Here is a 25,592-nt window from a genome sequence, read left to right on the forward strand (position 1 = left end):
GTCAGTTAAGTGGTGACTGTTGCAATTAGCCAGACTTTGCAGCCATAAATCACCCCAACAGAAGGGCTCTGGGCCAGGACACTCGGAAAAGTGGACATTTGGCCCCATAATAAAGCACTCCCAGTGAATTACAAGCAAGATTTCAAGCAATTTTAGCTCAACTTCTAAATCTCTAGAATTTGAAGAATTCTTCCCAGACATAAAGCCTCCATGGGAGGCAGGCAGCTATCCAATCGATGAAAGTCCATAGCCTCCAAGAGTTGCTCCATGAGAAAAAGCCGATGCTTTATGCATTTCCCGAATTAAATCACCGGTGGTTACCATGTTGGGCCACTTCCTGGCATGAAAACTTAGAGACCCAAAGGGGCAGATCATGACTTACGGATGCCAGCCTGGCCACTTCGGTCTTTTCAAGCCCACATAGGAAAACCATCCACCTAATTATGGCCCTTTCAATGATAGGGAGAGCCAGATTGCTAATTGCCTTCTGAAAAATGGCTTCACATATCATAAAATTCACCCACTGTAAGCATACAGCTTGATGATCTTCAATAAATTTAAACAGTTGGGCAACCATCAGTTTGTCATTCCTTTTTCCCCCTAATTGTGGTCAATCTTAATCGTCTTTAATTGTACTGCTCAGTGGTATTAAGTACATTCAAATTGTGGTTCAATCTCCAGAACTCTTTTCATTTTACATAACTGAAACTCCATTCCCATTAAACCAAGCATGTCAAACTCCCGGCCCACGGGCCGAATGCGGCCCACAACGAATATTTTTGTGGCCCAGCCAATATAACGGTATGTAAGAAACATATTTAATAAAATTTCGTAACTTAATTTTTATAATATTCTGTTATACATCATTATTAATAACAAACTACAACATTCGCTAATGACTGATTACTATAATCATGTTGCATTCATTTCCCTTACACGCAGGCGCACCATTTCTCTCCACTAATAGCAGCAGGGATTATTTTAGCAGCCGATGGCCACGTCATTAGTCTTGGACTGACTTGTCTGGTTTGCGAAACAGGAAATATTTCGCTTTCAGAGAACAAGAAAAATAGGCTTATTTGCGCTAGGCTTATTAATTTGTGCAGTTATTCAGTGTCTGGTAAGTTAATGTTCAAAAAAAATATCTTTATTAAAATGTTCTATTATTTTATGTTGACAATTATTTATTTCAGCCCTTTGTATTCAGCATGTCTCTATCAAAATAAACCTGTTTCTATGAAAACTGAAGCTTTTTTCTTTTTTGCGGCCCACATACACTTAAACCTTGTTTATTTGGCCTGTGTTAGTCTTTGAGTTTGACATGCTTGCATTAAAAAGTGACTCCCTCCTCCACGCAGTCCTTGGTGACCACCATCTACTTTCTGTCTCCATGAGTTGACTAATCTGGGTCCCTAGTGTAAGTGGAATCATACAGTGTTTGCCTTCTGTGTCTGGCTTATTTCAATTAGTGCAATATCCTCAGGCCCATCCATGTTGTAGCATGTGTTAGAATTTCTTTTATTTTTAAAGCTGAATAATATTCCATTGTGTGTATAAAGCACATTTTGTTTATTCACTTGTGGGTGGACTCTTGGGTTACTTCCGCCTTTTGGCTCCTGTGACTAACGCTGCTATGAGCATGGGTGTTCAGGTATCTCTTATGTCCCTGCTTTCAATCCTTTTGGGTCTCTATTCAGAAGTGGAATTACTGGATCATATGTTTAACTTTTGGAGGAACTGACATATTGCTTTCCATAGTGGCTGTACCAGTTTACATTCCCACCAATGGTATTTGCCCTGTAATACTTTATTCAGGCCCCAAAGTCATTCGCCATTGATTGATTGATCGATTCATTGTTATTTACTGTGATTTCTGTGTTCCGTTACTGCAACCAAGTGCTAGGGACACAGTGGTGAAGGCATCTGCCCCCATGGAGCCCACAGTGTGAACAAGCGATAAACGGATATACAATTAAATCTGTAATGATAAATTTTGAGCTGTGCTATAAACACTAATAGGCAGGGCCTCATCTGGGTGAGGAAATGCCCATTTTATAGGAAGAACATTCCCTGCAGGATAGAGCAGGGGAGGGACTTTGTGGAAAGATTTTATCTGAGTTTCACTAAGACTGCATCCCTTAACTGGACAGTTACTGAATTCATACATTCAGCGAAGTCCTGACAAACCTGAGCTGGTTTTCCCATCTGTGAAATGGGAATAAAAGTGAGTTTTAGTAAGGATGAAAAAAGATTATGTATCCCAAATAACCTCAAACAGAACAAACTTCGGTGTTTAGAGACTTCTTGTTAAAAGGCATAACAAGTGAATTTCTGCCTGGGGCAAACAGTGAGAATGATTAGATTATAGAAAGTTAGTCATTGAGCAAAAATGTTTAATAAAATCCTTTATTCTGTTTTTTTTTTCTTTTTTCATTTTCTATCTCTGGTCCCACCCAGGTCTCTTGGTTTAAGGAATATTAAATGATAAATTTAAAGTGACCTTTGATTATATGTTGGAGGTAGATTCAAAATGTGTACTGTATCTTTTTTTAATATATTTTTTATTGATTTTTTTACAGAGAGGAAGGGAGAGGGGTAGAGAGTTAGAAACATCGGATGAGAGAGAAACATCAATCAGCCGCCTCCTGCACATCCCCCAGTGGGGATGTGCCCGCAACCAAGGCACATGCCCCTGACTGGAATCGAACCTATGACCCCCCCACCCCCACCCCCCACCCCCCACCCCCCAGTCCGCAAGCCAACGCTCTATCCACTGAGCCAAACCGGTTAGGGCTGTACTGTATCTTTTCTTTTCTTTCTTTCTTTTTCTTTTTTTTTTATGAGTTTATTCGAGCCAAACTAATGGCATGCTGGGAAACACAATCTCAGATGCTCCCTCTCTTCTCTGGATCTGATACTCATGGGAGGGTTCCACCTGAGGGAAACCTCTCCTCAGCTTTATCCGTAGAATTCGTTTCTACAGACCCTGGGTTTATAGGAAGAACTTAGGGCAGGCTTCATTTCACATGTTTTCTTTTACCCCAATATTTTCTTATTTAGCTATCTCATCTATATTGAGCTACTGCAGGATGACAGGGCTTGGGGGGGTGACAGGAAGAATTTTGGAGTCGGGCTCAGCCACTTCCTAATTAAGTCACTTCACATCTTTGAACCTCAGTTCCCTCATTTTGCAAAATGGACAAAACAACGCTGATCTCCCCAGGAAGACTGAACAAGAAAGTGTGCATTTAGTGAGTCTTTGCAGGTTTTTTTTATTATTGTCATTATTGGAATTTTTTGCAACACAGACTATGATGGGAAAGGTGTATAGTTCAAAGAGATTGTACCATCCCAATAGGGGGTTATTTTAAATTCTCTAAAATTGTGTGTGAGTACAACATTATCTTTATTGGATATATATGCAGTGCATCTCTGTGTATTTAATTCCACTAACTGCCTTGCACAATGTAAATACCCAGTAGATGTTGAGTAAATGTGAAATCTTCAGCCTTGGAAGTCTTTGGTGGGTGTTTCTGTCTTTATTTGGAGTTAACTTCATTGTAAGGAGCTGCAGCCATAAACCCTTCCTCCACATTTGTGCATTGCATTTTCAATTATTATTATTATTATCACTTGGAGACTCCAGTGGCACAATTGTATTACCTTGTTCTAAGTAGAAATGGTGAGCATGTTTTAACTATCACCAACTAAAATAAATGAGTACAAACAATGATCTCTTCCATGAAGTTTTCCTTAAACCCGCTGCTATTTCTTGAGCTGTTAAGTTACCGTGCACTCATGTGGACTGTAAATTACATCTCCTGCCGCACTATCTTACACAGGAAAGGTGCTGGGGATATAAGCAGATTAGTCTGCAAGACAGGCGTTAATTGGCCTTATTACTCAGTATGAGAATTCTAAAGGCTTCCGTGTATTATTAAACCAAATTCTTGCCTTTCCAACTTCGGCTGTTGACTGTAGTTCTATCCTTTTTGCTTCAGGGGACTTACATAAAACAATACAAAACATTTTGAGAGACCAGAAATTGGAGGTTAACTTTCCTTTCTTCAGTGAGTTTTTATTGATGGCCACGAATATAAAAAAGATGATCAAGCTGATTTATTTTTTGCCTTGGGTTGTCCAAACACCCAGGTGAACATACTTCTGAGCCCAACATTCTATTTTGCTTGCATTCCTGATGAGCTTACAAGAAACGCTTACAAGCTGGGAACCTGATGAATAACTAATCAACAAAATGCAATGCACAAATGTGAAGGGAGGGTTTATAGCTGCAGCCCCTTAATGAAGTAAATGCCAAATAAAGACAAACGCCCAGAGGCGTCATGGAAACACCCATCAAAGACTTAGAAGGTGGAAGATTTTCCATTTATTCAGCATCTATTAAGTATTTACATTGTGCAAGGCAGTTAATGGAATTAAATAGAGATTTACTGTATAGCCATATATGCATCCAATATAATATAATAAATATAATATAATATAATATAATATAATATAATATAATATATTGTACTCACACATACAATTTTAGAAAATGCCAACTATCCCCATATTGGGACGATACAATCACTTTGAACTATATATATACCTTTTTCATGACTTCTACATTGCAAAAAAATTCAATAATGACTAGTTTAGTAATGCCCAGAGCACTGTGCTTCCATGGGTGATGCGATAAAGTATGTAAAGTATATGTAAGTATGATGTTATCAGACACTTATAGCTGTGGGGGGAAAATGCAATGGCTTGCTCTTTTGATATTATCTGGCTGTCCTCCTTTTTAATCTGCCCTTTCTAGATTTAGTTCCCTGTTATTTTAAAGTTAAAAAACAAAACAAAACAAAATCAAGGTCGCATTATAACAACAAACTAATCCTTGTGACTATGAATTCTGGGGGCTATTTATCATTTAAAGCAAAGAAATTGTGGTGAGGGAATTATCGGAAAATTCGGAAACTCGAAGGTCACTTTGTGAGTTGAGATAGAGCGGGAAGGTTGAATACACCACCATTTTTATTATTCTTCAGGCACCACGAAACTCCATTTAAACATTTCAACCCAAAAGAAGACGGCAGGGGACACGGGTCCGACCTCGGTTTTAGGTTTGCTTTTTGAATTTTGGGAAGAGGAACCAAAAATATGGAGCCACCGAGAAGACCTTCCTCCACGACTTGCGCGGGTATCAGCCTTCCAAAAAGTCGTTTTTGGAGCACACTCATCCGGGACGCTCGTTCCGAAACTTTCACGGGAGCCCCCTGCTTTTTCATAGGTGCACAGTTCTTTTTCATTTATCCCCAAGGATTCGGGTCGCTGGGGAGGGAAGGGGTCCCCCCCACCCCACCCCCAGATTTCGCCCGCGACCCAGCCAATCTGAGCGCGGATGCTAATTAGCTGCGCTCCCGGGACGAACACGCCGTTGTCGCCTGCAGGGCCGGACTACAAAGCCCAGCATGCCTCGCCCCTCCCTGATCAATGAGGGCTTATTTAAATGATCTCTGAGGTCTTGGACCCAGGCCAATCAGCTGTCAGGGCTCATGATAAATCGCAATGCATTATTGATAATAATAATTACCGGGACATGCGCGTTCCGGCCGGAGGGGGGTAAATTTCCCCACGCCGGGACCTGGCGGCGGAGCGGGCGAGTCGCCGCGGCGCTGCGGGCGCCCCCATGCTCGCACCATGTCGAGGCGCAAGCAGGCGAAGCCCCAGCACATCCACGCCGAGGAGGAGCGCGGCGCGCAGCCGCCGCCCCAGCCGGCCCCGGGGGTCGCGGCCGCAGCGGCGCCGGCGGTGGGGGTGCCGGGTGAGTGGGGCCGGGCGCTTTCCCGAAGCTTCGAGGGCCCTCGAGGGCGCGGGCAGCGGGGAGCAGCCGAGAGCCGCCGGGGCTCAGGTCCCGCGACGGGAGCCGCCCGCGCGCCCCGGTGCATTTTCCCTTTTCCCCGCGCCCCCCACTTGTGTGAGTTTCCCCCCCAGGTCGCCCTCTTGTTGTAAGATGGACCCCGGCTCCCTCCCGAGCGGTCCCGCTCCTGGCCCGCCGCCCCTCTTAATTGGTTCCACTCCCCTCACCCCCCCCACTTGTGACTTAGGCTCCCCTCCTCCCTCCTGGCGCCGCTTTTCAAAGAAAGACCCCGGGGGTCCCCCCGGGCTTCCCTCACCCCTCGGGCCTCTCTGGGAGCGGGGGGCGGCGCCCCGCGGGGGGCCCCGGGGAGGCGATCTGCGCCCGCGCCCCTCCCGGGCCCGCGGGGGAGGGGGCGCGACCTCTGCCCCCCCGGGGAGCGGGGTGCGGGCCACCCGCGCTGCGGAGGGGCCGGGAGGGCCCGGCGGGGTGGGGAAGGGCCCGGGGATCCCCTGGAAAGAAAGTCTCTTTTCGGGTTTTCGCTTTTCCCCGCGGGCTGCGCCGTCCGCCGCCGCTCGCCCTCACCTTCGGGGCCTGACCTCAGCCATCTTGATTTCCGATTCCCAAAATAGCCGGCGCCGAGGTGCGGCCCCGGGGCGGGCGGGGGCCACTGCCCCGCGGGGTGCGCCTCGCGCGGCTTCTCCGGGCGCCCGGCTCCCCCAGCGCCCCCTGGGCCAGCGGGAGAGGAGAGGTTGGCGGGGCTGGGGCTGGGGCTGGGGCTGGGCGGCCGGCCACGCTGCCAGGGGTCCCCCGGGTCGGGGCAGCTCGGACCCCGGCCCCGCCCGGCCGGACCCCTGCTCCGGTCGCCTCGCCGGGAGGTTGGGGAGCGGACTGATTCCCACTGTCTCTGCGCCCGGCCCGCCAAATTGTCGCCTGATAAGTTTCAGCGCCCGCATGGGGGCGGGTGGGCTGGAGCTCCGCGCGGCGGGCCCCCCGCTTCCTATGCCCCGCGCCGGTGGGGGTGCGGCCCCGCAGACACTCGGAGGTGCAACTCGGGTGGGAAGACGGGCGCTCCTCTAAGGCTCCTGCCCTCTTTTTTTCCGGGGCGGGGATGAGGACTTTTCCCAACGATGGAGTGGGTTCCTATAAACCCTTACTACTACCTGCAAAATAACATTTTTTTACAGGGCAAATGAGAGAGATCGGCTTCTCGGAGCCGGCGGGCTGTGCGTTTTGGGGTGCCTGAGGGTCGTGCCGCGAGCACCCCAGGTCCCAGGAGGGTGGCCGCGCTGTGCCTGGGGGGTGGGGGAAGCCGCTGGCCCACCTGGAACAAAAGGGTTAACCCCGCGCCCGCCCGCCGCCTCCGGAGAGGAGGGCGCTCCTGCCCTGACCCTCGCGTCCTGCGCCGACCTCCCCTCCCCCTTCATTTTGGGTGAGCGCGCGCTGGTGGGGCTCCGGTGCGTTGGCACCTTTAGGGGAACTTGTTGCGGGGAGGGGCTGGCCGGAGTTTGCAGTGTTCACCGGGCTGTGCGGTCTCGGGCCGGCCGTGCACTCCCTCATTATTGGGGGGCGGGGGGGTCGCTCTTGATCGGCGGGGTCGGAGCGGGCGGCGCGGGGTCGAGCGGCCGCCGAGCTGCGCGCGGGCGCCCCCTGGAGGCCCAGTCCCGAGCCGCGCGCTCCACTGAGAGGCGATCCCCTTGCAGGTACCAGCTCTCACCTGATGGGACGGGGTGGGGGTGGGGGTGGGGGGTAATGGGGAGCGCTGGGCAGGGCCAAGGATGGATGGGCGTCCCCGGGCACTCCAGGCAGTCGCCGGCGGGATCCCTGGCTGTGCCAGCTGTTTGCAAGTCTTTGGGATTCTTGGAAAGAATGCCTCGGTCCTAGGTTGTGTTTGCAGAGTCCCAGGTACCACCGCGGGACAGAAGGCAGTTTTCCCAAGCAGTCCATTTTAATGGCTGCACTTCACATTTGGGCCGCCTGTTAGCATCTGAGTACATACAGATATAGCTATATTAGGAAGGCAGACATACAGATAGGTGTAATTTAAAATTAACATGGGGCCGATCTTACTTTGCAGCGCCCATGTGAGACCCACTTGTAAAGAATACCGTTTTTTTGAGGGAGGAAAATGAAGTTTGGCGATCAGTTAGCAGATCAAAACATCTGCAGGTGGTCAGGGGGGACTCCAGCTACACACAGCACAATTAGCATTTTCTCAAAAGAGTTTCCAGTGCCCTTTGTGCAAAACTGGATTACAACCTCCAACGATTAAGATTCCCAAGTTTCACGGAACTGCCTGGCCCCCGTTTCTAAACTGAAATGATCTACATTGGCCAGTGAGGACTTCGAAAATCGGGCATTTGGGAGCTCCCCTCTTTATTGAGGGAGAGGGATGTGTGTGGGTGTGCAGCATTAATGTTGGAAGCCAACTTTCTGTGTTTCTGAGTTGGGAGAGGCAAACCCTTTTGGTTCATTAGGGAGGTTGTTGCACAGGTAGCTGGCCATTCAAGCCTCTGCTGGCTTCCTCACCTGTGGGGAGTTGGACAGGCAGGACAGAGTTGGCCCTTCCTCTTTTTCAGTGAAGGTGGCTTTGTTGTAAGGTTTCAGAGATGTGCGCTGCAGCCTGGTTGTGTGCCTTTCAGCGATGCAACCTGTGAGGCCCACCTGGTGTCTCTGAGCTTTCGGGTTCTCGTCTACAGTGGTGTTAAGTGTCCTGTTTAGATCATTTCAACTGTAGAAGGCTCACTGCACTGGGAATGTGATCCGTAATTCTATTGTTCAGAATCACCATGTCTTTGTTTTTATTTACTTATTTTGTCAAGATGGCGCTGAACTTCCAATTGAGATAATTCTGCATTTTTATCTGCAGCTTACTATATGCCAGACCCCAGGCTGCGGACCGTAAGCACATTATCTTTAGTTCTCATTTTTACTCATCTGAGAGTAAGTGGCAGCTCCCAGTGGAAATGGCGTGCCCGTGGCTGCCATGGCTTGTTGGATTGTAGCCTCGCTACAAGGGCTGTTTGTCCTGGTCTGAAGAGGAATTGGCTATGGGGTGGAATTTTCTGTCAGTTCCTTTGATGAGGGGGCCATGGCGAGTGTTTGGCTGGCTGAGTTTGATCATCTCTCCTCCCTTTTAATTTCTGAGATGTGTGTCTGGAAGCTTTTGGTTTGATGCTCTGGTCTTTATTGCCCTGGAAAAATGATGGGGGAAGAGAGTTCAAGAAGTTCCCCTTTTCATCCTCTGTTGTACTTTTGATTATTTTTAAAAAAGTACCCAAACATTTTTAAAAGCCTCTAGATCCAGTCAAGAATTGCTTCTCAGCCACCACCATGCTCTTTTATTTTTTGACAACCCCCACCCCCCATAATTTTGTTCCTGTGTCAGGCTTTGTTCTAGGGGGCCCTGGAGAAGGAGGCAACAAAAGTTTCCTGCCTGCATGAATGTTACAAATTTGCTTCAAAGATGAGCTCCAGTTGGGGCAAAATGGATCACATCTCTATAATGTCAAGCGTGGGTAACAGTGCTCACACACCCTAGCAGCTCTGCAACCTCCTTTAATTCTTTTGCCCCCTTTCCCCCCATCCCCCCGCTTTCAGCAGAGTTCCTGATTTTTGATCCTAGACCGTTTGGAACAATTTTTTTAGCTCTCCATTAAGTAGAAGCTTAATTACTGCTCTAATTTGCCATCTATGAATGAAGTTAAAGGCTTATTAAGTGTTTCTCAGATTGTGGAATTCAGATAAAAAGGCACTTTTCAACTGGCTCAGTCCTTGAGGACTTCTCAATTTCCTTTTGTTTTTTGGTAATTATCCTGCGTGTGGGGGAGGGTAGTAGATATTGTGTACTTTAATCTACTCATTGTAGTTCTTTAATATAGGGATGGGGGAGATAAGCTTGAGTCCCAATGCTTCTCAAGATAAACTTTTTCTTTTTTGAAGCATTTTCTCATCTCCAGCATTTGATTGGCCTCTGGTAGATGAGCTTTTCTTCGTATACAATGGAAAGAGTATTTTCTCTCCATTTGGCAGTGATTGAATCTAAGACCCCTGCTGGGTTTACTGCATTCTTCCACCTTATTGGATAACTAGATGCTGGGAGATAACATTCCTAAAATTCGGAGTGGGGGTGGGGTGGGAGGATGTCAGCTTTACTTGCTCTGTAATCCTCTGGACTTTGCTTTTTTTCCTTTTGGGAAGGGTTCACTTAAGCATGCCCAGCAATTGTTCATAACAGTCCTCTCACTCTTTGGCAAATACGGTTTCAGTATTTGCCAATGGTGGTCTGGATGCAGAAGTACTTTTTACTGCGCAAGCAAACAGAGCTCCTGCTGTTTTAAGATTCAAGTGGGATGTGGCTGGTATGGCTACAGAAGAGGCGAGTCTGTGTATACAGTGAAGGCAAGCTGGTATTCAGGTCGTAAATCACTCCTGGAACTGTTAGATCCTTCTAGAGCAGGGGAGCTTAACCTTTTTTGTGCCATAGAGCCCTGCAAAACCGAAACTATTTAAATACATAAAAGGAAATGCATAGAAATACCGGGAAATAAACTGCGTTGAGATCGTTATCAAAAGCAAAAACATTTGTGATAAAGTGACACGTGCTTCTTTATGAACACAGTAAGATGTCGCAGCTGGTCAGGTAATTTCTAGAATTTCCAGTAATGCAACAGCCTTAACACCCCATGACAATAATCTGTTTTCTGTTGAAACAAACTCACAGGTTCTGTGATACCACTGTGGTATGTGTTCCCTACATTCGTAATGAATAGAAACACTGAATTTTAGTGCAGGTTACTGAAAATAAGTACCTTTCGCGACCCCCCCCCCCCCACTGCCCCCCAACTGTGGCGTGTTCCCTATCATAATTAAAATAAACATTAAATTTTGGTTCAGATTACTGAAAACAAATACCTTGTACTACCCACCACCACCACTACCACACACACACACACACACACACACACACACACACACTGTGGTATGTTCTCTACATTCAGAATTAAAAGAAATGTTAAATTTTAGTTCAGGTTAGTGAAAAGAAAATTAATTTTTTTCCTATCTAATTCCATGGACTCTAGTTTAAGAATGTCTTAGAAAACCTGCATTTTTAATGAGAGAATTTTTTTTTTTAAATATACTTTTAGTTCAGAGAGGAAGGGAGAGAGGGAGAGAGAGAGAGATAGAAACATCAGTGATGAGAATCATTGATCAGCTGCCTCCTGCATGCCCACCACTGGGATGGAGCCTGCAACCCAGGCATGTCCTCTGACCGGGAATCAACTGTGACTTCCTGGTTCGTAGGTTGACACTCAACCACTGAGCCACACCTTTCTAGCCTCAATGAGGGAATATCCTCTAGGGCAGTGATGGCGAACCCTTTGAGCTCGGCGTGTCTGCATTTTGAAAAACCCTAACTTAACTCTGGTGCCGTGTCACATAAATTTTTTGATATTTGCAACCATAGTAAAACAAAGACTTATATTTTTGATATTTATTTTATATATTTAAATGCCATTTAACAAAGAAAAATCAACCAAAAAAATGAGTTCGCGTGTCACCTCTGACACACGTGTCATAGGTTCGCCATCACTGCCCTAGGGGGTAGAAGGTTTTTTTGTGGGGGGGGGGGGGTGTCAGAAACATGGATGGATATTACAGTGGTTTGTGGCCTTCCAAAAGGATCACAGTGCGTGACCAGATATACAATGTATTTGTGGCATTAAAATGTCATGGCAAGGGGGTGATTAGGAAAAAAGATGCTTTAAAAGACTCTATAGAGAGGTGAAATAAAGAAAAAGTTGGATCTCTGCTCTAGAAGAAACAATGATAAATGAGGCCACAGAACTGCCCTTATAGTATTTAAGAAGACAATCCCCGCTCTTCCCTTTTCTGGTTATCCGTTTGTCCCATTGAGCTACTTAATTGTTTCTGAGTCTCACTTGCCACATCTTCCAAATGGGAGCAAAGACTTGTTTGATTATGTGGCTGCAAAGATAAGTGGTTTGGGTATCAGAGTATGGAGTGTATATTTTGTTGTTCAGACCCTTACAAAGTGAACTGGGCATTGTGGGGTGGGCTTTCCTGGAGATTTCCAGAAGTAGAATGGTTAAGACAAAGGGTGTAACTATGCTAATTAAAAAGATGCCATAGTACAAAAGTATATTCAGTTTATTAATCCTCACCCCAGGGTATTTTTCCCATTTATTTTTAGAGAGAATAGAAGGAAGGGAGAGGAGGGAGTTAAGAGAGAGAAACATAAACATAGCTGTGAAAGAGACACATAGATCAGGGGACTGCGAATTGAACCTGAAACTCATTAGTTTGAGGCCCAGAGCTCCACCCACTGAGCAACACCAGCACTGAGCATTTCAGATCTTGGAGAAGTGTGCCATAGGTGCTGCCTGTGTTCCAGAAGTTGACAAATATTTTTAACTTGATTCTTGAAATAATGGCTGTTGGGGAACAGTATTGGGACAAGAAGGAAGGCGGTACCTCCTTGTTGAGCACCACCTGGAAGCTCAGAGCTGCATTGCCTCCTAACCATATTATTTTATTTTATTATTTTTTATAATCCTCATCCGAGGATATTTTTCCATTGATTTTTTTTAGAGAAAGTGGAAGAGAGGGAAAGAAAAATATCAGTGTGAGAGAAACACACGGATTGGTTGCCTCCTGTACAAGCCCCTACCTGGGCCTAGGCCTGGGAGGAGCCTGCAACCGAGTTATATGCCCTTGACCGGAATCAAACCCGGGACTCTGGTCCGCAGGCTAATGCTCTGTCCACTGAGCCAACCCAGCTAGGGTGTGTCCTAACTTTAAAGTTAACTTCTGGGTGCTCTAGCCACCCCCTGTCCCCCAGCCAATCTGACTCCTCAGGCATTCCTGTCCCCCCTGGAGTTTCTGTGAGAGGAAAGATAGTTGCATTCTCAACAGAAGAAACATGATAGGAAGTGCAAGAACAAAGGAAGAGTTCAAATGGAGGTGTGGGTGCTGCCTGCCTGGGTTTTAATAAGTGTAGTGTTTATGGGGCACCTATTGGTGCATAGTCAGAATACTGGAGGCTGGAGGCCTATCTTTTCATCCTAGAAGGTGAGAAGTATTAAATGAGCTAGTCAAGACTGTTTTCAGCAGCCCTAGTTGCCCACCTTTAGAAATAGGTGGGGGAAGGAGGGATAGAAAAAAATTTTTTTTTTTTTTCAAAGAGCCCTGGTAGGTGGCTTGTTTGGAGCGCCTTCCCATACACCAAAACGGTTGTGGGTTTGATTCCTGGTCAGGGCATATACCTGGACTGCAGGTTCCATCCCCGGTCAGAATGGCTATGGGAGCCAGCTGATGGGTGTTTCTCTCTCTCTTCCTCTCTAAAATCAATGAACATGTCCTTGGGTGAGGATTAAAAATAAATAGAAGAGGTGGGGAAACTAATGTTCACTGAATATCTGTGGTATCTGTACTTCACAGATCCTAGGATGGTTGGTGCTAAGCACACAGTAGGTGCTCAAGCATTTGTTGAATGAATCACTTAACCCAGACATCTACCTTATGAAGTTGTAATTACACATGGCTTTTAAAATTTTATTTATTGATTTCAGAGATGTCGATTTGCCATTCCACTTGTTTACATATCAGTGGTTGCTTCATGTATGTGCTGTGGCTTGGGATAGAATCCACAAGCTTGGCTTATTGGGACAATACTCTAACCAACTGAGTTACCTGGCCAGGGCTGATTATACATGTTTAATAGCCCACCATATCAAACCTTTTATTGACGGGCCAGTGCTGGATTGGCTTTGAGGGGAGCTGGCTTATATGGACAGAAGTCCCTGCCCCTGGTCCTTGATTGGTCAGAATAGAGCTGATTGGCAGGAGCTGCACAGCTCCAATTGGAGGGGGAAAGCTTCCATCTTATTGATTGAAATAGGATTCTAGGAACTGCTTTATAGGGACATGCACTTTAGCCCAGAGGCAGGCAGTACAACTCCACCTTCTCTGTGAAGTATAGTATGTGTGAGAGGTCCCTGTGCAGAAAAGGCTGCTAAGCTCTGTTTGTTTTAATTTGAACTCAATTAGCCACCAGGACCCCTTGTTAGTGACTTTTTTTTCTCCTTAGGGTTCACATCCTATATAATAAACTAGAGGCCCGGTGCACAAAAAATTGTGCACTGGGGGGGGGGGGGGTCCCTCAGCCCGGCCTGTGCCCTCTCGCAGTCTGGGACCCCTCGGGAGATAACAACCTGCTGGCTTAGGCCTGCTCCTGGGTGGCAGAGGGCAGGCCCAATCCTTAGGTGCAGCCCCTGGTCGGGCTCAGAGCAGGGCCGATTGGGGAGTTGGGGCGCCGCCCCATCATGCACAGAGCAGGGCGGATTGGGAGGTTGCAATGCTACCCTCAGTCACTCTCAGGGTAGGGCCAATTGGGGGGTTGGGGCACCGCCCCCTGTCACACTCAAGGCAGGGTAGATGGGGAGGTTGCGGTGCCACCCCCTGTCACGCACAGAGCAGGGCCCATCAGGGGGCTTGGGGCTCCGTACCCTGTCACACACAGAGCAGGGTCGATCAGAGGGTTGGGGAGCTCCCCCCTGTCACGCACAGAGCAGGGCCCATCAGGGGGTTGGGGATCTCCCCCCTGTCACGCACAGAGTAGGGCCGATAGGGGAGTTGGGGCACCGCCCCGTCACACACAGAGCAGGGCGGATCAGGGGGTTGGGGCACTGCCCTCTATCACCCACAGAGGAGGGCCAATCAGGGGGTTGGGGCGCCGCCACTCTCACACTCAGGGCAGGGCCGATGGGGAGGTTATGGCTCTACCCCGTCACACGCAGAGCAGAGCCCGTGGGGGGGGGGGGGTTGGGGCGCTGCACCCTGTCACACACAGAGCCGCAGGGCGATCAGGGGGTTGGGGAGTCCCCCTATCAGGCACAGAGCAGGGCTGATCAGGGGGTTGGGGCGCCTTCCCCTGTCACACACAGAGCCGCAGGGCAATCAGGGGGTTTGGGCACTGCCCCCGTCACACTGATCCCGGTGCCGGAAGGCCTCACGGCTCCGCTGATCCCGGTGCTGGGAGGCATATTACCCTTTTACTATATAGGATAGAGGCCTGGTGCATGGGTAGGGGCTGGCTGGTTTGACCTGAAGGGTGTCCTGGATCAGGGTAGGGGTCCCCACTGGGGTGCCTGGCCAGCCTGGATGAGGGGATGATGGCTGTTTGCAGCTGGTCATGCACCCTTCAGGGTGGGGGTCCCCACTGGGGTGCCTGGCCAGTCTGGGTGAGGGGCTGAGGGCTGTTTTCAGGCTGGTGGGTGACTGAAGCTCCCAACTGCTCCTTTTTTTCTTTCTTTTTTTATTCTGGGCAAGGCTTCTGCTGCTGCAAGCAGGTATCTGGTTTGTTTGGGTTCTATAATTGAAACACTGTATCATCTCCAGCTCTGAGATCCTGGTAGGCTGAAAGCTGGTTTCTGGGGTTTTGTTTAGCTTCTATATTTGTTACAATGTTTCAAACTGCCAGCTCAGAGGCTGGCAAGGCAGGCGGGGAACGTTGGAGTCCTCCTTCACTGAAGCAAGCAAGCCTCATGTTCGCTTCCAGCTGCCTGGCTGCCGGCCGCCATCTTGGCTGGCAGTTAATTTGCATATCGCCCTGATTAGCCAATGGGAAGGGTAGCGGTCGTACGCTAATTACCATTTTTCTCTTTTATTAGATAGGATAGGTACTATGCAAATTGACCATCACATCCTTGCACAAAGATGGCCGGCAGGGGAGGGCAGTTGGGGGGACCAGGCCTGCAGGGGAGCAGTTAGATGTGGATTAGGCTGGCAGGGGAGTGGTTAGGGGGTGATCAGGCAGGCAGGCGAGCAGTTGGTAGCCAGCAGTCCCGGATTGAGAGGGATGTCCGACTGCCCCCGAGGGGTCTCAGATTGGAGAGGATGCAGTCTGGGCTGAGGGACACTGCCCCCTACCCCCAGTGCACAAATTTTGTGCACCAGGCCTCTAGTTTCTAACATAATTTTCATTGACCGCATGAAATCCATTTGCCATCAGAAGGCCTGCTTTGCGTGGGGTGAAATCTGTGAAGGCAATTATAACTAGAGGCCTGGTGTATGAAATTTGTGCATGGGTAGGGTCCCTAGGCCTGGCCGGCAATCAGGGCCAATCGGGGCCTTCCTTCGTTTCACACTGCCCCCTGGTGGTCAGCGCATGTCATAGCAAGTGATCGAACTCCCAGTCTCTTGGTCGAACTCCCAAGGGGACACTGCATATTAGCCTTTTACATATATAGATAAATTGTATGAGTTTCCTAGGGCTGTTGGAATCAATTGCCACAAAGTGGGAGACTTAAAACAACTGAAATTTATTCCCTCATGGTTTTGGAGGCTAAATGTACAAAGTCAGGGTGTTGGCAGGTTCGATTCCTTTTGGAAGCTCTGAGGGAGAATCTGTCCCTTACCTTTGTCCTGCTTTCTGTTGGCTCCTGCTTCCCTACCTTCTATAAGCCAGCAGCCTTGGTTTATAGCACATAACTCCCTCACCCAGCCTTTTTCCCTGTCTCTAATCTCCCTTTCCTTTATAAGTGTTGGGCAGGGGACTCATGATAATTACATTTGCAAAGTTCCTCTTCCTAATAAGTAAGGTCACACACACATGTGCTGAGTTAGTGCTTAGACATATTTGCCCCCTTCCCAGGTAGCTCAGTTGGTTAGTGTCGTCCTGATGTGCTAAGGTTGTGGGTTCGATCCCTGGTCAGGGCTCATACAAGATGCAACTAAATAATGCATAGATAAGTGGAATACCAAATCAATGTTTCCTCTTAAAAAAATCAATTAAAAATAATAGACATGTTTAGAAGGACATTCATTGACCCACTATGTGAGTGGTTGGTTTTTCAAACTCTTAATATATTTGATTTCCTTGCACAGACTGATGCATTATGTGTGGTCATGGTTCTTCCCAAGACATTGCCTCTCTTCCTTCCTTGAACAGAGTTCTTAGCTTTTCCTCTCTTCACAGGTGCTTCAGTGAACTGCCCGGGGACTGGCGATGACATGAATGGGGACCGGGCGACAGTAAAGAGGCCTCGTCAGGAGGAGACTCACATCTGTGAGAAATGCTGCGGAGAGTTCTTCAGCGTCTCTGAGTTCTTAGAACATAAGAAAAATTGCACTAAACACCCACCTGTCCTCATCATGAATGACAGCGAGGGGCCGATGCCTTCCGAAGACTTCTCCGGGGCTGGGCTGAGCCACCAGCCACGCAGTCCAAGCATTAAGGACAGTCACAGGGAGAATGGCAGCAGCTCAGGGGACATGAAGGAGAAGCCAGGGGCGGAGTCTGTCCTGTACTTAAAGACGGAGCCCGCCCTGCCACCCACAGCCCAGGACTTAAGCTATTTACCCAAAGGCAAAGTGGCCAACACTAACGTCACTCTTCAAGCACTACGGGGCACCAAGGTGGCAGTGAATCAGCGGAGCGCGGACGCGCTGCCCGCCCCCCTGCCCGGTGCCAACAGCATCCCGTGGGTCCTGGAGCAGATCCTGTGTCTGCAGCAGCAGCAGCTACAGCAGATCCAGCTCACCGAGCAGATCCGAGTCCAGGTGAACATGTGGGCCGCCCATGCCCTCCACTCGGGCGCAGCGGGAGCTGACACCCTGAAGACCTTGGGCAGCCACGTGTCCCAGCAGGTCTCTGCAGCCGTGGCTTTGCTCAGCCAGAAAGCTGGAAGCCAGGGTTTGTCCCTGGACACCTTGAAACAAGCCAAGCTACCTCACACAAGCATCCCTTCCACCACCAGCTCGGTGTCCCCGGGCCTGCTGTCCTTCGCCCTGAGGCCGGATGGGACAAGGGTGCTCCCAAACCGCATCCCCGGTGCTCTGCTACCCCCGACCCCAAGCTCTGTGCTCTTCCAGAGCCCTTTCTCCACGGTGGCGTTAGACCCGTCTAAGAAAGGGAAAGGGAAGCCACCCAACGTGTCCCCGGTGGATGTCAAACCCAAAGACGAGGCCACCCTCTACAGGCACAAGTGTAAGTACTGTAGCAAGGTTTTTGGGACTGATAGCTCCTTGCAGATCCACCTCCGCTCCCATACTGGAGAGAGACCCTTCGTGTGCTCTGTCTGTGGCCACCGGTTCACCACCAAGGGCAACCTCAAGGTACACTTTCATCGACACCCCCAGGTGAAGGCGAACCCCCAGCTGTTTACCGAGTTCCACGACAAAATGGCAGCAGGCAATGGCGTTCCCTATGCACTCTCTGTACCTGTCCCCATAGATGAATCGAGTCTCTCTCTAGACAGCAAACCTGTCCTGGTCACAGGGACCCCCAATGTAGGTCTACCTCAGAACCTCTCTTCGGGGACTAACCCCAAGGACCTAATGGGGGGCCCACTGGTCCCCGACCTGCACCCTGGGCCTTCTCCAGAAAGTGAGGATGGATCCCTACTCTCTGGGGTGGGGCCAAACCATAATTCCCCAAGGGTTGGTGGCTTCCAAGGGAGAGGGACACCCGAGCCAGGGTCAGAGACCATGAAGTTGCAGCAGCTGGTTGAGAACATTGACAAGGCCACCACAGACCCCAACGAATGTCTCATTTGCCACCGGGTCTTAAGCTGCCAAAGCTCCCTCAAAATGCATTACCGAACCCACACCGGGGAGAGGCCCTTCCGCTGTAAGATCTGTGACCGAGCTTTCTCCACCAAAGGCAACCTGAAGACACACTTTGCGGTTCACCGAACCAACACGTCCATAAAGACGCAGCACTCGTGCCCCATCTGCCAGAAGAAGTTTACCAACGCAGTCATGTTGCAGCAGCATATTCGGATGCACATGGGTGGTCAGATTCCCAACACACCCCTGCCGGAGAGTCCCTGTGACCTGGTGGGTCCCGAGCTGATGATGGTGGGTGAGAACGGCAGCACAGGTGCTGTCTGTCACGGTGACATTGTCGAAAGCATCGATGTTGATGAAGTCGGCTCCCAAGATGCTCCCAGCAGCTCCTCGAAGGTCCCCCTGCCTCTTTCCGGCATCCACTCGGCATCGCCCACAACAGGGTTCACCTTGATGGCCCCCCTGGAGGCCTCGGGGAAGCTGGGTCCTGCTCCTCTGGTCCTGCAGCGACAGAGCAGCCGAGAGAACGGTTCGGTGGAGAGCGATGGCTTGACCAACGACTCCTCGTCCTCGGTGATGGGAGACCAGGAGTATCAGAGCCGAAGTCCAGACATCCTGGAGGCGACCTCCTTTCAGGCCCTCTCCCCGGCCAATAGCCAAGCAGAAAGCATCAAGTCCAAGTCTCCTGATGCTGGTGGCAGAGCAGACAGCTCGGACAGCAGCCGCACTGAGATGGAAGGTGATAGAGCTTTGGATTTAACTTATGTCCATTTCAGGCACAAGGTCATCCAAAAGGAACCTGGGTTGAACTTGGCAAACGGAGAGTGTGATAAATGTGAAGCATCCTCTGTAGGGCAGGTAGCCGTTCTGCACTTCTGGGTGGAGGGAAAGAGGAACTTCCTTTATCCCAGTAAGGCCATCTTTGATTTAATGCACGTTGGCTATGGACAGTGGGCTTTTTTTTTGTTTTTATTTTTGTGTTTGAGCCCTGTGGGGACATAAGGGTAATCTTAAAGAGTAGAAGAATTTTGAGGAAGTGGGCACTGTTATTTGGCCACTGAGACAAACCATAATTTCTTGATTCTGAGGTCCCACTCCCTAGTGTGAGGTTCACAAATGAATAACTCGGGGTAAAAAAGAATCTAACCCTTTTGAAATGCACATGTAAATGGAGGGGTGCCTATTGATGTCATTAATGGCAAAATGGGGGAACAACTACATCATAGAGAAGGATGGGTACCTGGTCATACTTCAAGGTAACTCTTTATATAGGGATTTGGACTTGAATGCATGTTATGTGTTACATACCTTTGCAGCAAAATGGTAAAATTTCCTAAGTGTGTGAGTCACGATCATTCTCCGCACAGGTAAAGTCAAAGGAGAGCTGCTTCTGGGGTGTGGACTTCCTGAAAGCCCTTTCCAGGAAGTCGAGTGGTGGGCGGGAGTTTTCAAAGTTCTTTTTTGGTTTGAAGTGTGAATGAGTTTGGGGTGATAAAGTTTTGGGATTTTTTTCTCTGCGCACTAGGTCGGAGCAGTCTCCCATCAGCATTTGTCCGAGCCCAGCCAACCTTTGTCAAAGTGGAAGTTCCTGGTGCATTTGGACCCGCGACCATGTCCCCAGGCATGGCACCTTTGCTGGCGGCCCAGCCACGCCGCCAGGGGAAGCAGCACGCCTGCACACGGTGCGGGAAGAACTTCTCGTCGGCCAGCGCCCTCCAGATTCATGAGCGGACTCACACTGGGGAGAAGCCTTTCGTGTGTAACGTATGTGGGCGAGCTTTCACCACCAAAGGCAACTTGAAGGTGAGTTCTCTAGGGTTTCGGCAGTTATAGGACCCAGGTGTGGAGAGGCATCTCTTGGTGTTCTCCATCCATAGTACACCTTCTACTAGGAGCAAATGGGACATTACACTTCAAATCTGGCTCTTCAAAGAAATATTCTTTAAAAAGAAGTAAATTTTCTTGTCTTAGCCAATTTGACTTAGTTGGCCTGTGGACTAGAGGGTCCCTGGTTCAGTTCTGGTCAAGGGCATGTACCTCGGTTACAGGCTCGACCTCCTCCCTGGCTCTCTCTATCCTGGCATCTCTGATACTGGATGCTTCTTGCTGTCAGTGTCTGTGATCAGTGATTCTTTTCTAATCTCAGTGGCAGCTAAAATCATGACACATTTTCCAAGGGGCGTCGTCAAGGAGAGGACACAAAGTGTGCACTCTGTTCCTCTCTCTTGGTGTTAAGTTTAGCGTAGGCCACTGTCCTTCCGGGGCTGGGCAGACCATGCTGCCCTTCAGCAATCGTTTAGTAGATGTATGAAATCATAGATGGTGTCTGTCGTGTAGTAACGTAGAATTGATCAATCAGGTGATGGCCACCCTGCTCTGTACGTTGCTTTTGTCTCCTGAGGCTGCTAGTTTGAAAAGAATGCCATCTGTTAAACATACAATGAAGTACCACCTCAGTGTGCCTCCAGGCCATCAGCAGTGCGTTTCAAAATAGAACAGCTGGTTCCATGGCCTATTGTTACATGACAAGGTGCTTCCACTTAAGATTGCACACAGGAGATGGAGAGAAGACCCTCCCACGTAAGGATTGGGAGTGGCCTGCATGAGGACACGGGATGCAAATTGGGGACCTGAGTTTTCCTCTTGGCCTGGCCTCTGGTTTTACGCAAGGCATGTTTCTCTGGTTCTCTTTCTCTCCCTCTCCAGAGTAGAACACTCGTTTGATTCTTTGTAGTTAGAATAAAGATCGGAACTTCATCTTAAAGATGATCTAGGAGACAACTGTATATGTCATTTTAAAAATTGAAAATACTTATTACAAAACAAGCTATTCTTTTCTGTCCAAATGGCAAAACTGTGGGAGGAAGAACATGAGGTAACTTCAGCTCTAATACAGCTCCCAGAAACACAAAAGCTTACATTTGATCACTGGCCCTGCCATCGGCCAGGGGAGGTCTGGAGCTGCTCTCGCTGCACTGGGGGCTTGAGGCAGGTGCTCCTTGTTCCTGGGGTTCCCAGGCGTGGGGATCCTGGTGACAATGGCCTCAGGCTTGTCCTGGAGATGAAATGAGTTATATAATAAAGTGTTTCAAATTATGCCTGCAGCATCTTAACAGCTTCTTAGAGTGATAAAGAGCGAGTCACTTCAGAGCTCTATGAGGTAACTACCGACTACTAAGGATGTCAGTGAAGGTGAAATGAGAAAACCTGGTACCGCTTCAATTTTTTAAAGAAGCTGAAAGGGGGTTGAGAATTCAAGCAGAACCAGGAAAGTAATTGCAGAAAGGAGTTGAAGAAGCAGTAGGTAGTACCAGCATCTAAATTTTTCCCCCCTCAAGAGAACAGATATCTGGTTTTTTAAATATGAAATCTAATTTTTAAATATAAGTTATGTTAATACTGTTTGGATAGAACCAAACCCACACACAGGCTGATTGTGGCTTGCCAGCACACATTCACACCTCGGTTCCGGTGGGAACCTTTCTGTCCCTCTTCCCCTAGGTTCACTACATGACGCATGGCGCCAGCAACAGCTCCGCGCGCCGCGGGAGGAAGCTGGCCATCGAGAACACCATGGCTCTTCTAGGAACAGACACAAAGAGGGTCCCAGAGGTGTTTCCCAAGGAAATCATGGCCCCTTCAGTGAACGTGGACCCTGTTGTGTGGAACCAGTACACCACCATGCTCAACGGTGGTCTGGCCATGAAGACCAACGAGATCTCGGTGATCCAGAGCGGAGGCATCCCGACTCTCCCCGTGTCCCTGGGTGCCAGCTCCGTTGTCAGCAACACCACCGTCTCCAAGATCGATGGCTCCCAGTCGGTGAGCAGCGACGTGGAAAAGCCGGGTGCTGCTGACAGCGTTCCCAAACACCAGTTCCCTCACTTCCTGGAGGAAAACAAGATTGCGGTCAGCTGAGCGACGGGAGAGCCTGTGTGAAGGAGAAATGCAGAGTGACCGCTTGAACTGGATCTTTTGTTTTTGTCTTTGTTGTTGTTTAAAAACCCATCTCCTCCTGTTTGTTTTTTCACTGATGTGCAAATGTTTACAGTTGTGACCACAACCTCAGGCACGTCCAACAATCACGATGTTGCTATGCTGCTTTGCTAAAAAAAAAAACAAAACAAAACAAAACCACATACATACTAAAATAAATACAGACTAGTATTTTTTTTTTTTTAATTTTGGAAGAAGCGGGTCTTGCAAAGTGGCTTTGTTACTTGAGACAAACTGTATATATGAAAACTTTGTACAAGCTAGAAGAACTGTTTCCAAAGATTGTCCCCCGTTTCACGTTGGAACTTACTAAACCACGATGGGAAAGAAACTGCTTAGCCTAACTGGGGAGGGGGAGCTGCATACTTCCGGGACTGTGTGCGGGTAAACGGACTGGGTCTGTCGTCCTTGCTGACCTGCTCTGTATGTCCCTCGACCCTGCACCCATCTTTTGTTTTGTTTCCTTTTTGAATGTACTTTCCTTTTTATTTTTAACTAAGGTGTGGAATTACAAAATTCCTTCCACCTTGGGACCGTGAGTAGGATGCCCTCCAATGGACGATCTTAGTCCCTCGGGAGTCAATGTGTGTGTTGCTGCTTGTTGAAATACAGTTCAGTTGGAGCCCTAAGAGTGCCAATGTCTTCCCTGCTTCCAGAGCCGCCTTCCTGAACACCAGGACAGGTGGGCACCTGAGCAGGGGACCTCAGGTGACTTGCTTTAGTTCACCAGTGCCTACTCTAGCGAAGAAATGAGTCTTTCATTCTTGAAGAAACTCATGGAGGGCATGTTTCTGATAAGAGGTTCACATACTACTTTTTAGAAAAATTTTGATGTGACTTATGCCAAGTAATTGTGAAGATTCTTTTCCCCCGTGAGTACTGCATGAAGGTTACGAAGTTGGAACAGGCAAGTCCTGGGTATGAAAGCTTTAATTTATCTACCTCATTTATTTTTTATTTTTGTAGCTTTAGTCTCTCTTTTCCTATTTTATGACCGCTGAAAGTGTTCCCAGTCCCTGTCTTAAACCTAAGAGTTGATGTATTGGTGGGAGCGGCTGGACCTTCAAGATATTTTGTGATTTTTTTTTTAAATCCCTCTCTTGCATATATAATAAGCAAATGCTGAAACTTTGCTCTGATGGTTTAACGAGGAAGAAGAAGGAAAGACCCTGGTTTCTGAGTCTTTCCCCTCAGTGTGGAAATGTACATCAAAACGTGTATCAAAAGTTGGTTTCTGAGTTATTGCACCTGACTTCAGGATTAAAAATAAAATTTATTTTTTTTGCCAAGTTGTGCCTTTCCTTCTGAAATTGTAAATGAACACAATACTAGAACCTGTTTACACTGTGAAGTGGATATTGTTACAGAGGACATGCCAGAGGCTTTCTCACTGTTATGCCTTGTGAATGTATGATCTACAGAGAAAACCTTGTAGTTTTACCTGCTGATGCTGACTGTCAGAAAATAAATTTTGGTATTTTTCCCCTCACCAGATGTGTCTAAGTTTTTCTGGTCCTTTCTGCTCTAACCTGAGAGTCCTTCCTTGACAAATATTTCCAGGTGACTCCTAACCTCAAGATCCTAGAATGAATATGTTTTATCCAGTTAAATCTGTGCTTGACCCACTTCTCAAGCACATAACCAACTACTTGCTAGTTCATATCTTTTCTTTTTAAAAAAAGGTATTTTTTAATTGATTTCAGAGAGGGAGAGAAAGAAACATCAATGATGACAGAGAATCATTGACTGGCTGCCTCCTGCACGCCCCACACGGGATCAAGCCCACAACCCAGGCTTGTGCTCTGACTGGGAATCGAACTCTGACCTGTTCATAGGTGGACACTCAACCACTGAGCAACACTGGCCAGGCTGTATCTTTTTTTAAGGCATAAAAGTTTTATTAGAGTTAACTTCACTAGAGAACTCTTGCTTGTGTTTGCTTATGACTATAGAGGACTTAACGCCCTAGACTACCCCACATCTCAGTCCACCCTGACCAAGTCACTGGGCAGAGACAATATTTTTAACCATCTCATAATTATGGTTTGCTTTGGAGGGAATGGGCTGAGAGTCAAATAGGCAGCCCTTGATTCCAAGGGTAGTGGAAAAAGTGCTCATTGGAGGCGGACAAAGGGCAAGGCCAGGTTAGTGACCTACTGGTAATGTACCCTCTTGTTGCCCATCTTTTGCTGTTTGTCTTTGCAAACCCAATGGCAAGAAGCAGCATGAGACCCCAGAACCTTTGTGGATGTGGACCCCACATTATCCTGAGGTATATTCCCTTGACATCCAGCAAAGGGCTGGGAGTTGTGTTCTGATGACCTTTGACCTGCATGTCAACTTCCTTTGCAAGTGGATGTTTTCCACCCTCCCCTGACCCTCAAGGTCTGTCCTTTGGCCTCAGTTCTAAATTTAGGAAGAAGCAGCCACACTGTGACTCAGAGCCAGATTAAGCTGGTCCTTAAGATAGCTGAAATGGAAAGTACCTAATTTAAGCTAATAATATGCCTTGGTCCCAAGTGTACAATTTTCACACTTTCTCCCTCTTGATAGTAACCCACAGGTGATTTATGTCTTTCTAGATTCAAATGTATGGTAATTATTTTACTTAAGAAAAAAAGTATATATCTTTTCCCCCTCTCCAGCATATTTTACACATCTTTCCCAAGCAAAGCCCGTTTCTGGCTAATTGTTTTAAAATATCTACAATAATATAGAAATGTTTAATTAGCTATTTTAGACGGTACGTCTATTCCCTCAAACTATTTTGTTAAAGCATTTTGATCATTGCCTTGGCTGGGTAGCTCAGTTGGTTAGAGCATCATCCCAATATGCCCAGGTTGCAGGTTCAATCCTCAGGGAACAACAAGAAGCAACCAATGAATGCATAAAGAAGTGAAACAGCAAGTGGATGTTTCTCCCTCCCTCACCCCCTTCCTCTCTAAATTTAATTTAAAAAAAATTTTATTGATTTTTTACAGAGAGGAAGGGAGAGAGATAGAGAGTTAGAAACATCGATGAGAGAGAAACATTGATCAGCTGCCTCCTGCACATCTCCCACTGGGGATGTGCCCGCAACCAAGGTACATGTCCTTGACCGGAATCAAACTGGGGACCCTTCAGTCCGCAGGCCGACACTCTATCCACT

General features: G+C 48.0%; 1 protein-coding gene across 2 annotated transcripts; it reads left to right on the top strand.

Annotated features, from left to right (window-relative positions):
• Positions 1 to 5,700: 5,700 nt before the first annotated feature.
• SALL4 (spalt like transcription factor 4) lies at positions 5,701 to 23,880 on the top strand. Of its 2 annotated transcripts, none has more exons than XM_070421394.1 (4): positions 5,701 to 5,824; positions 16,857 to 19,187; positions 19,974 to 20,251; positions 21,950 to 23,880. In XM_070421394.1, the coding sequence occupies exons 1-4, from the start codon at positions 5,701 to 5,703 to the stop codon at positions 22,364 to 22,366; spliced, it is 3,150 nt and encodes a 1,049-aa protein (XP_070277495.1). In that variant the 3' UTR covers positions 22,367 to 23,880. The 2 variants fall into 2 exon arrangements, with proteins under 2 accessions (XP_070277495.1, XP_070277496.1); XM_070421395.1 differs by having other exon boundaries at positions 16,857 to 17,867.
• The last annotated feature ends 1,712 nt before the right edge of the window (positions 23,881 to 25,592 follow it).

This window comes from Myotis yumanensis, unplaced genomic scaffold (genome assembly GCF_028538775.1).
Source record: "Myotis yumanensis isolate MYYU_CA2020_CCGP unplaced genomic scaffold, mMyoYum1.0.hap1 SCAF_7, whole genome shotgun sequence".
Taxonomy (NCBI): Eukaryota; Metazoa; Chordata; class Mammalia; order Chiroptera; family Vespertilionidae; genus Myotis; species Myotis yumanensis.

What these genes read in the sequence shown, in the direction of transcription:
- SALL4 (XM_070421394.1), top strand. Translation starts at nt 5,701, where the DNA reads ATGTCGAGGCGCAAGCAGGCGAAGCCCCAGCACATCCACGCCGAGGAG. An exon ending in CAGCCGCACTGAGATGGAAG is followed by an intron (nt 19,188 to 19,973) that starts GTGATAGAGCTT and finishes TCTGCGCACTAG; the next exon opens with GTCGGAGCAGTCTCCCATCA. An exon ending in CCACCAAAGGCAACTTGAAG is followed by an intron (nt 20,252 to 21,949) that starts GTGAGTTCTCTA and finishes CTCTTCCCCTAG; the next exon opens with GTTCACTACATGACGCATGG.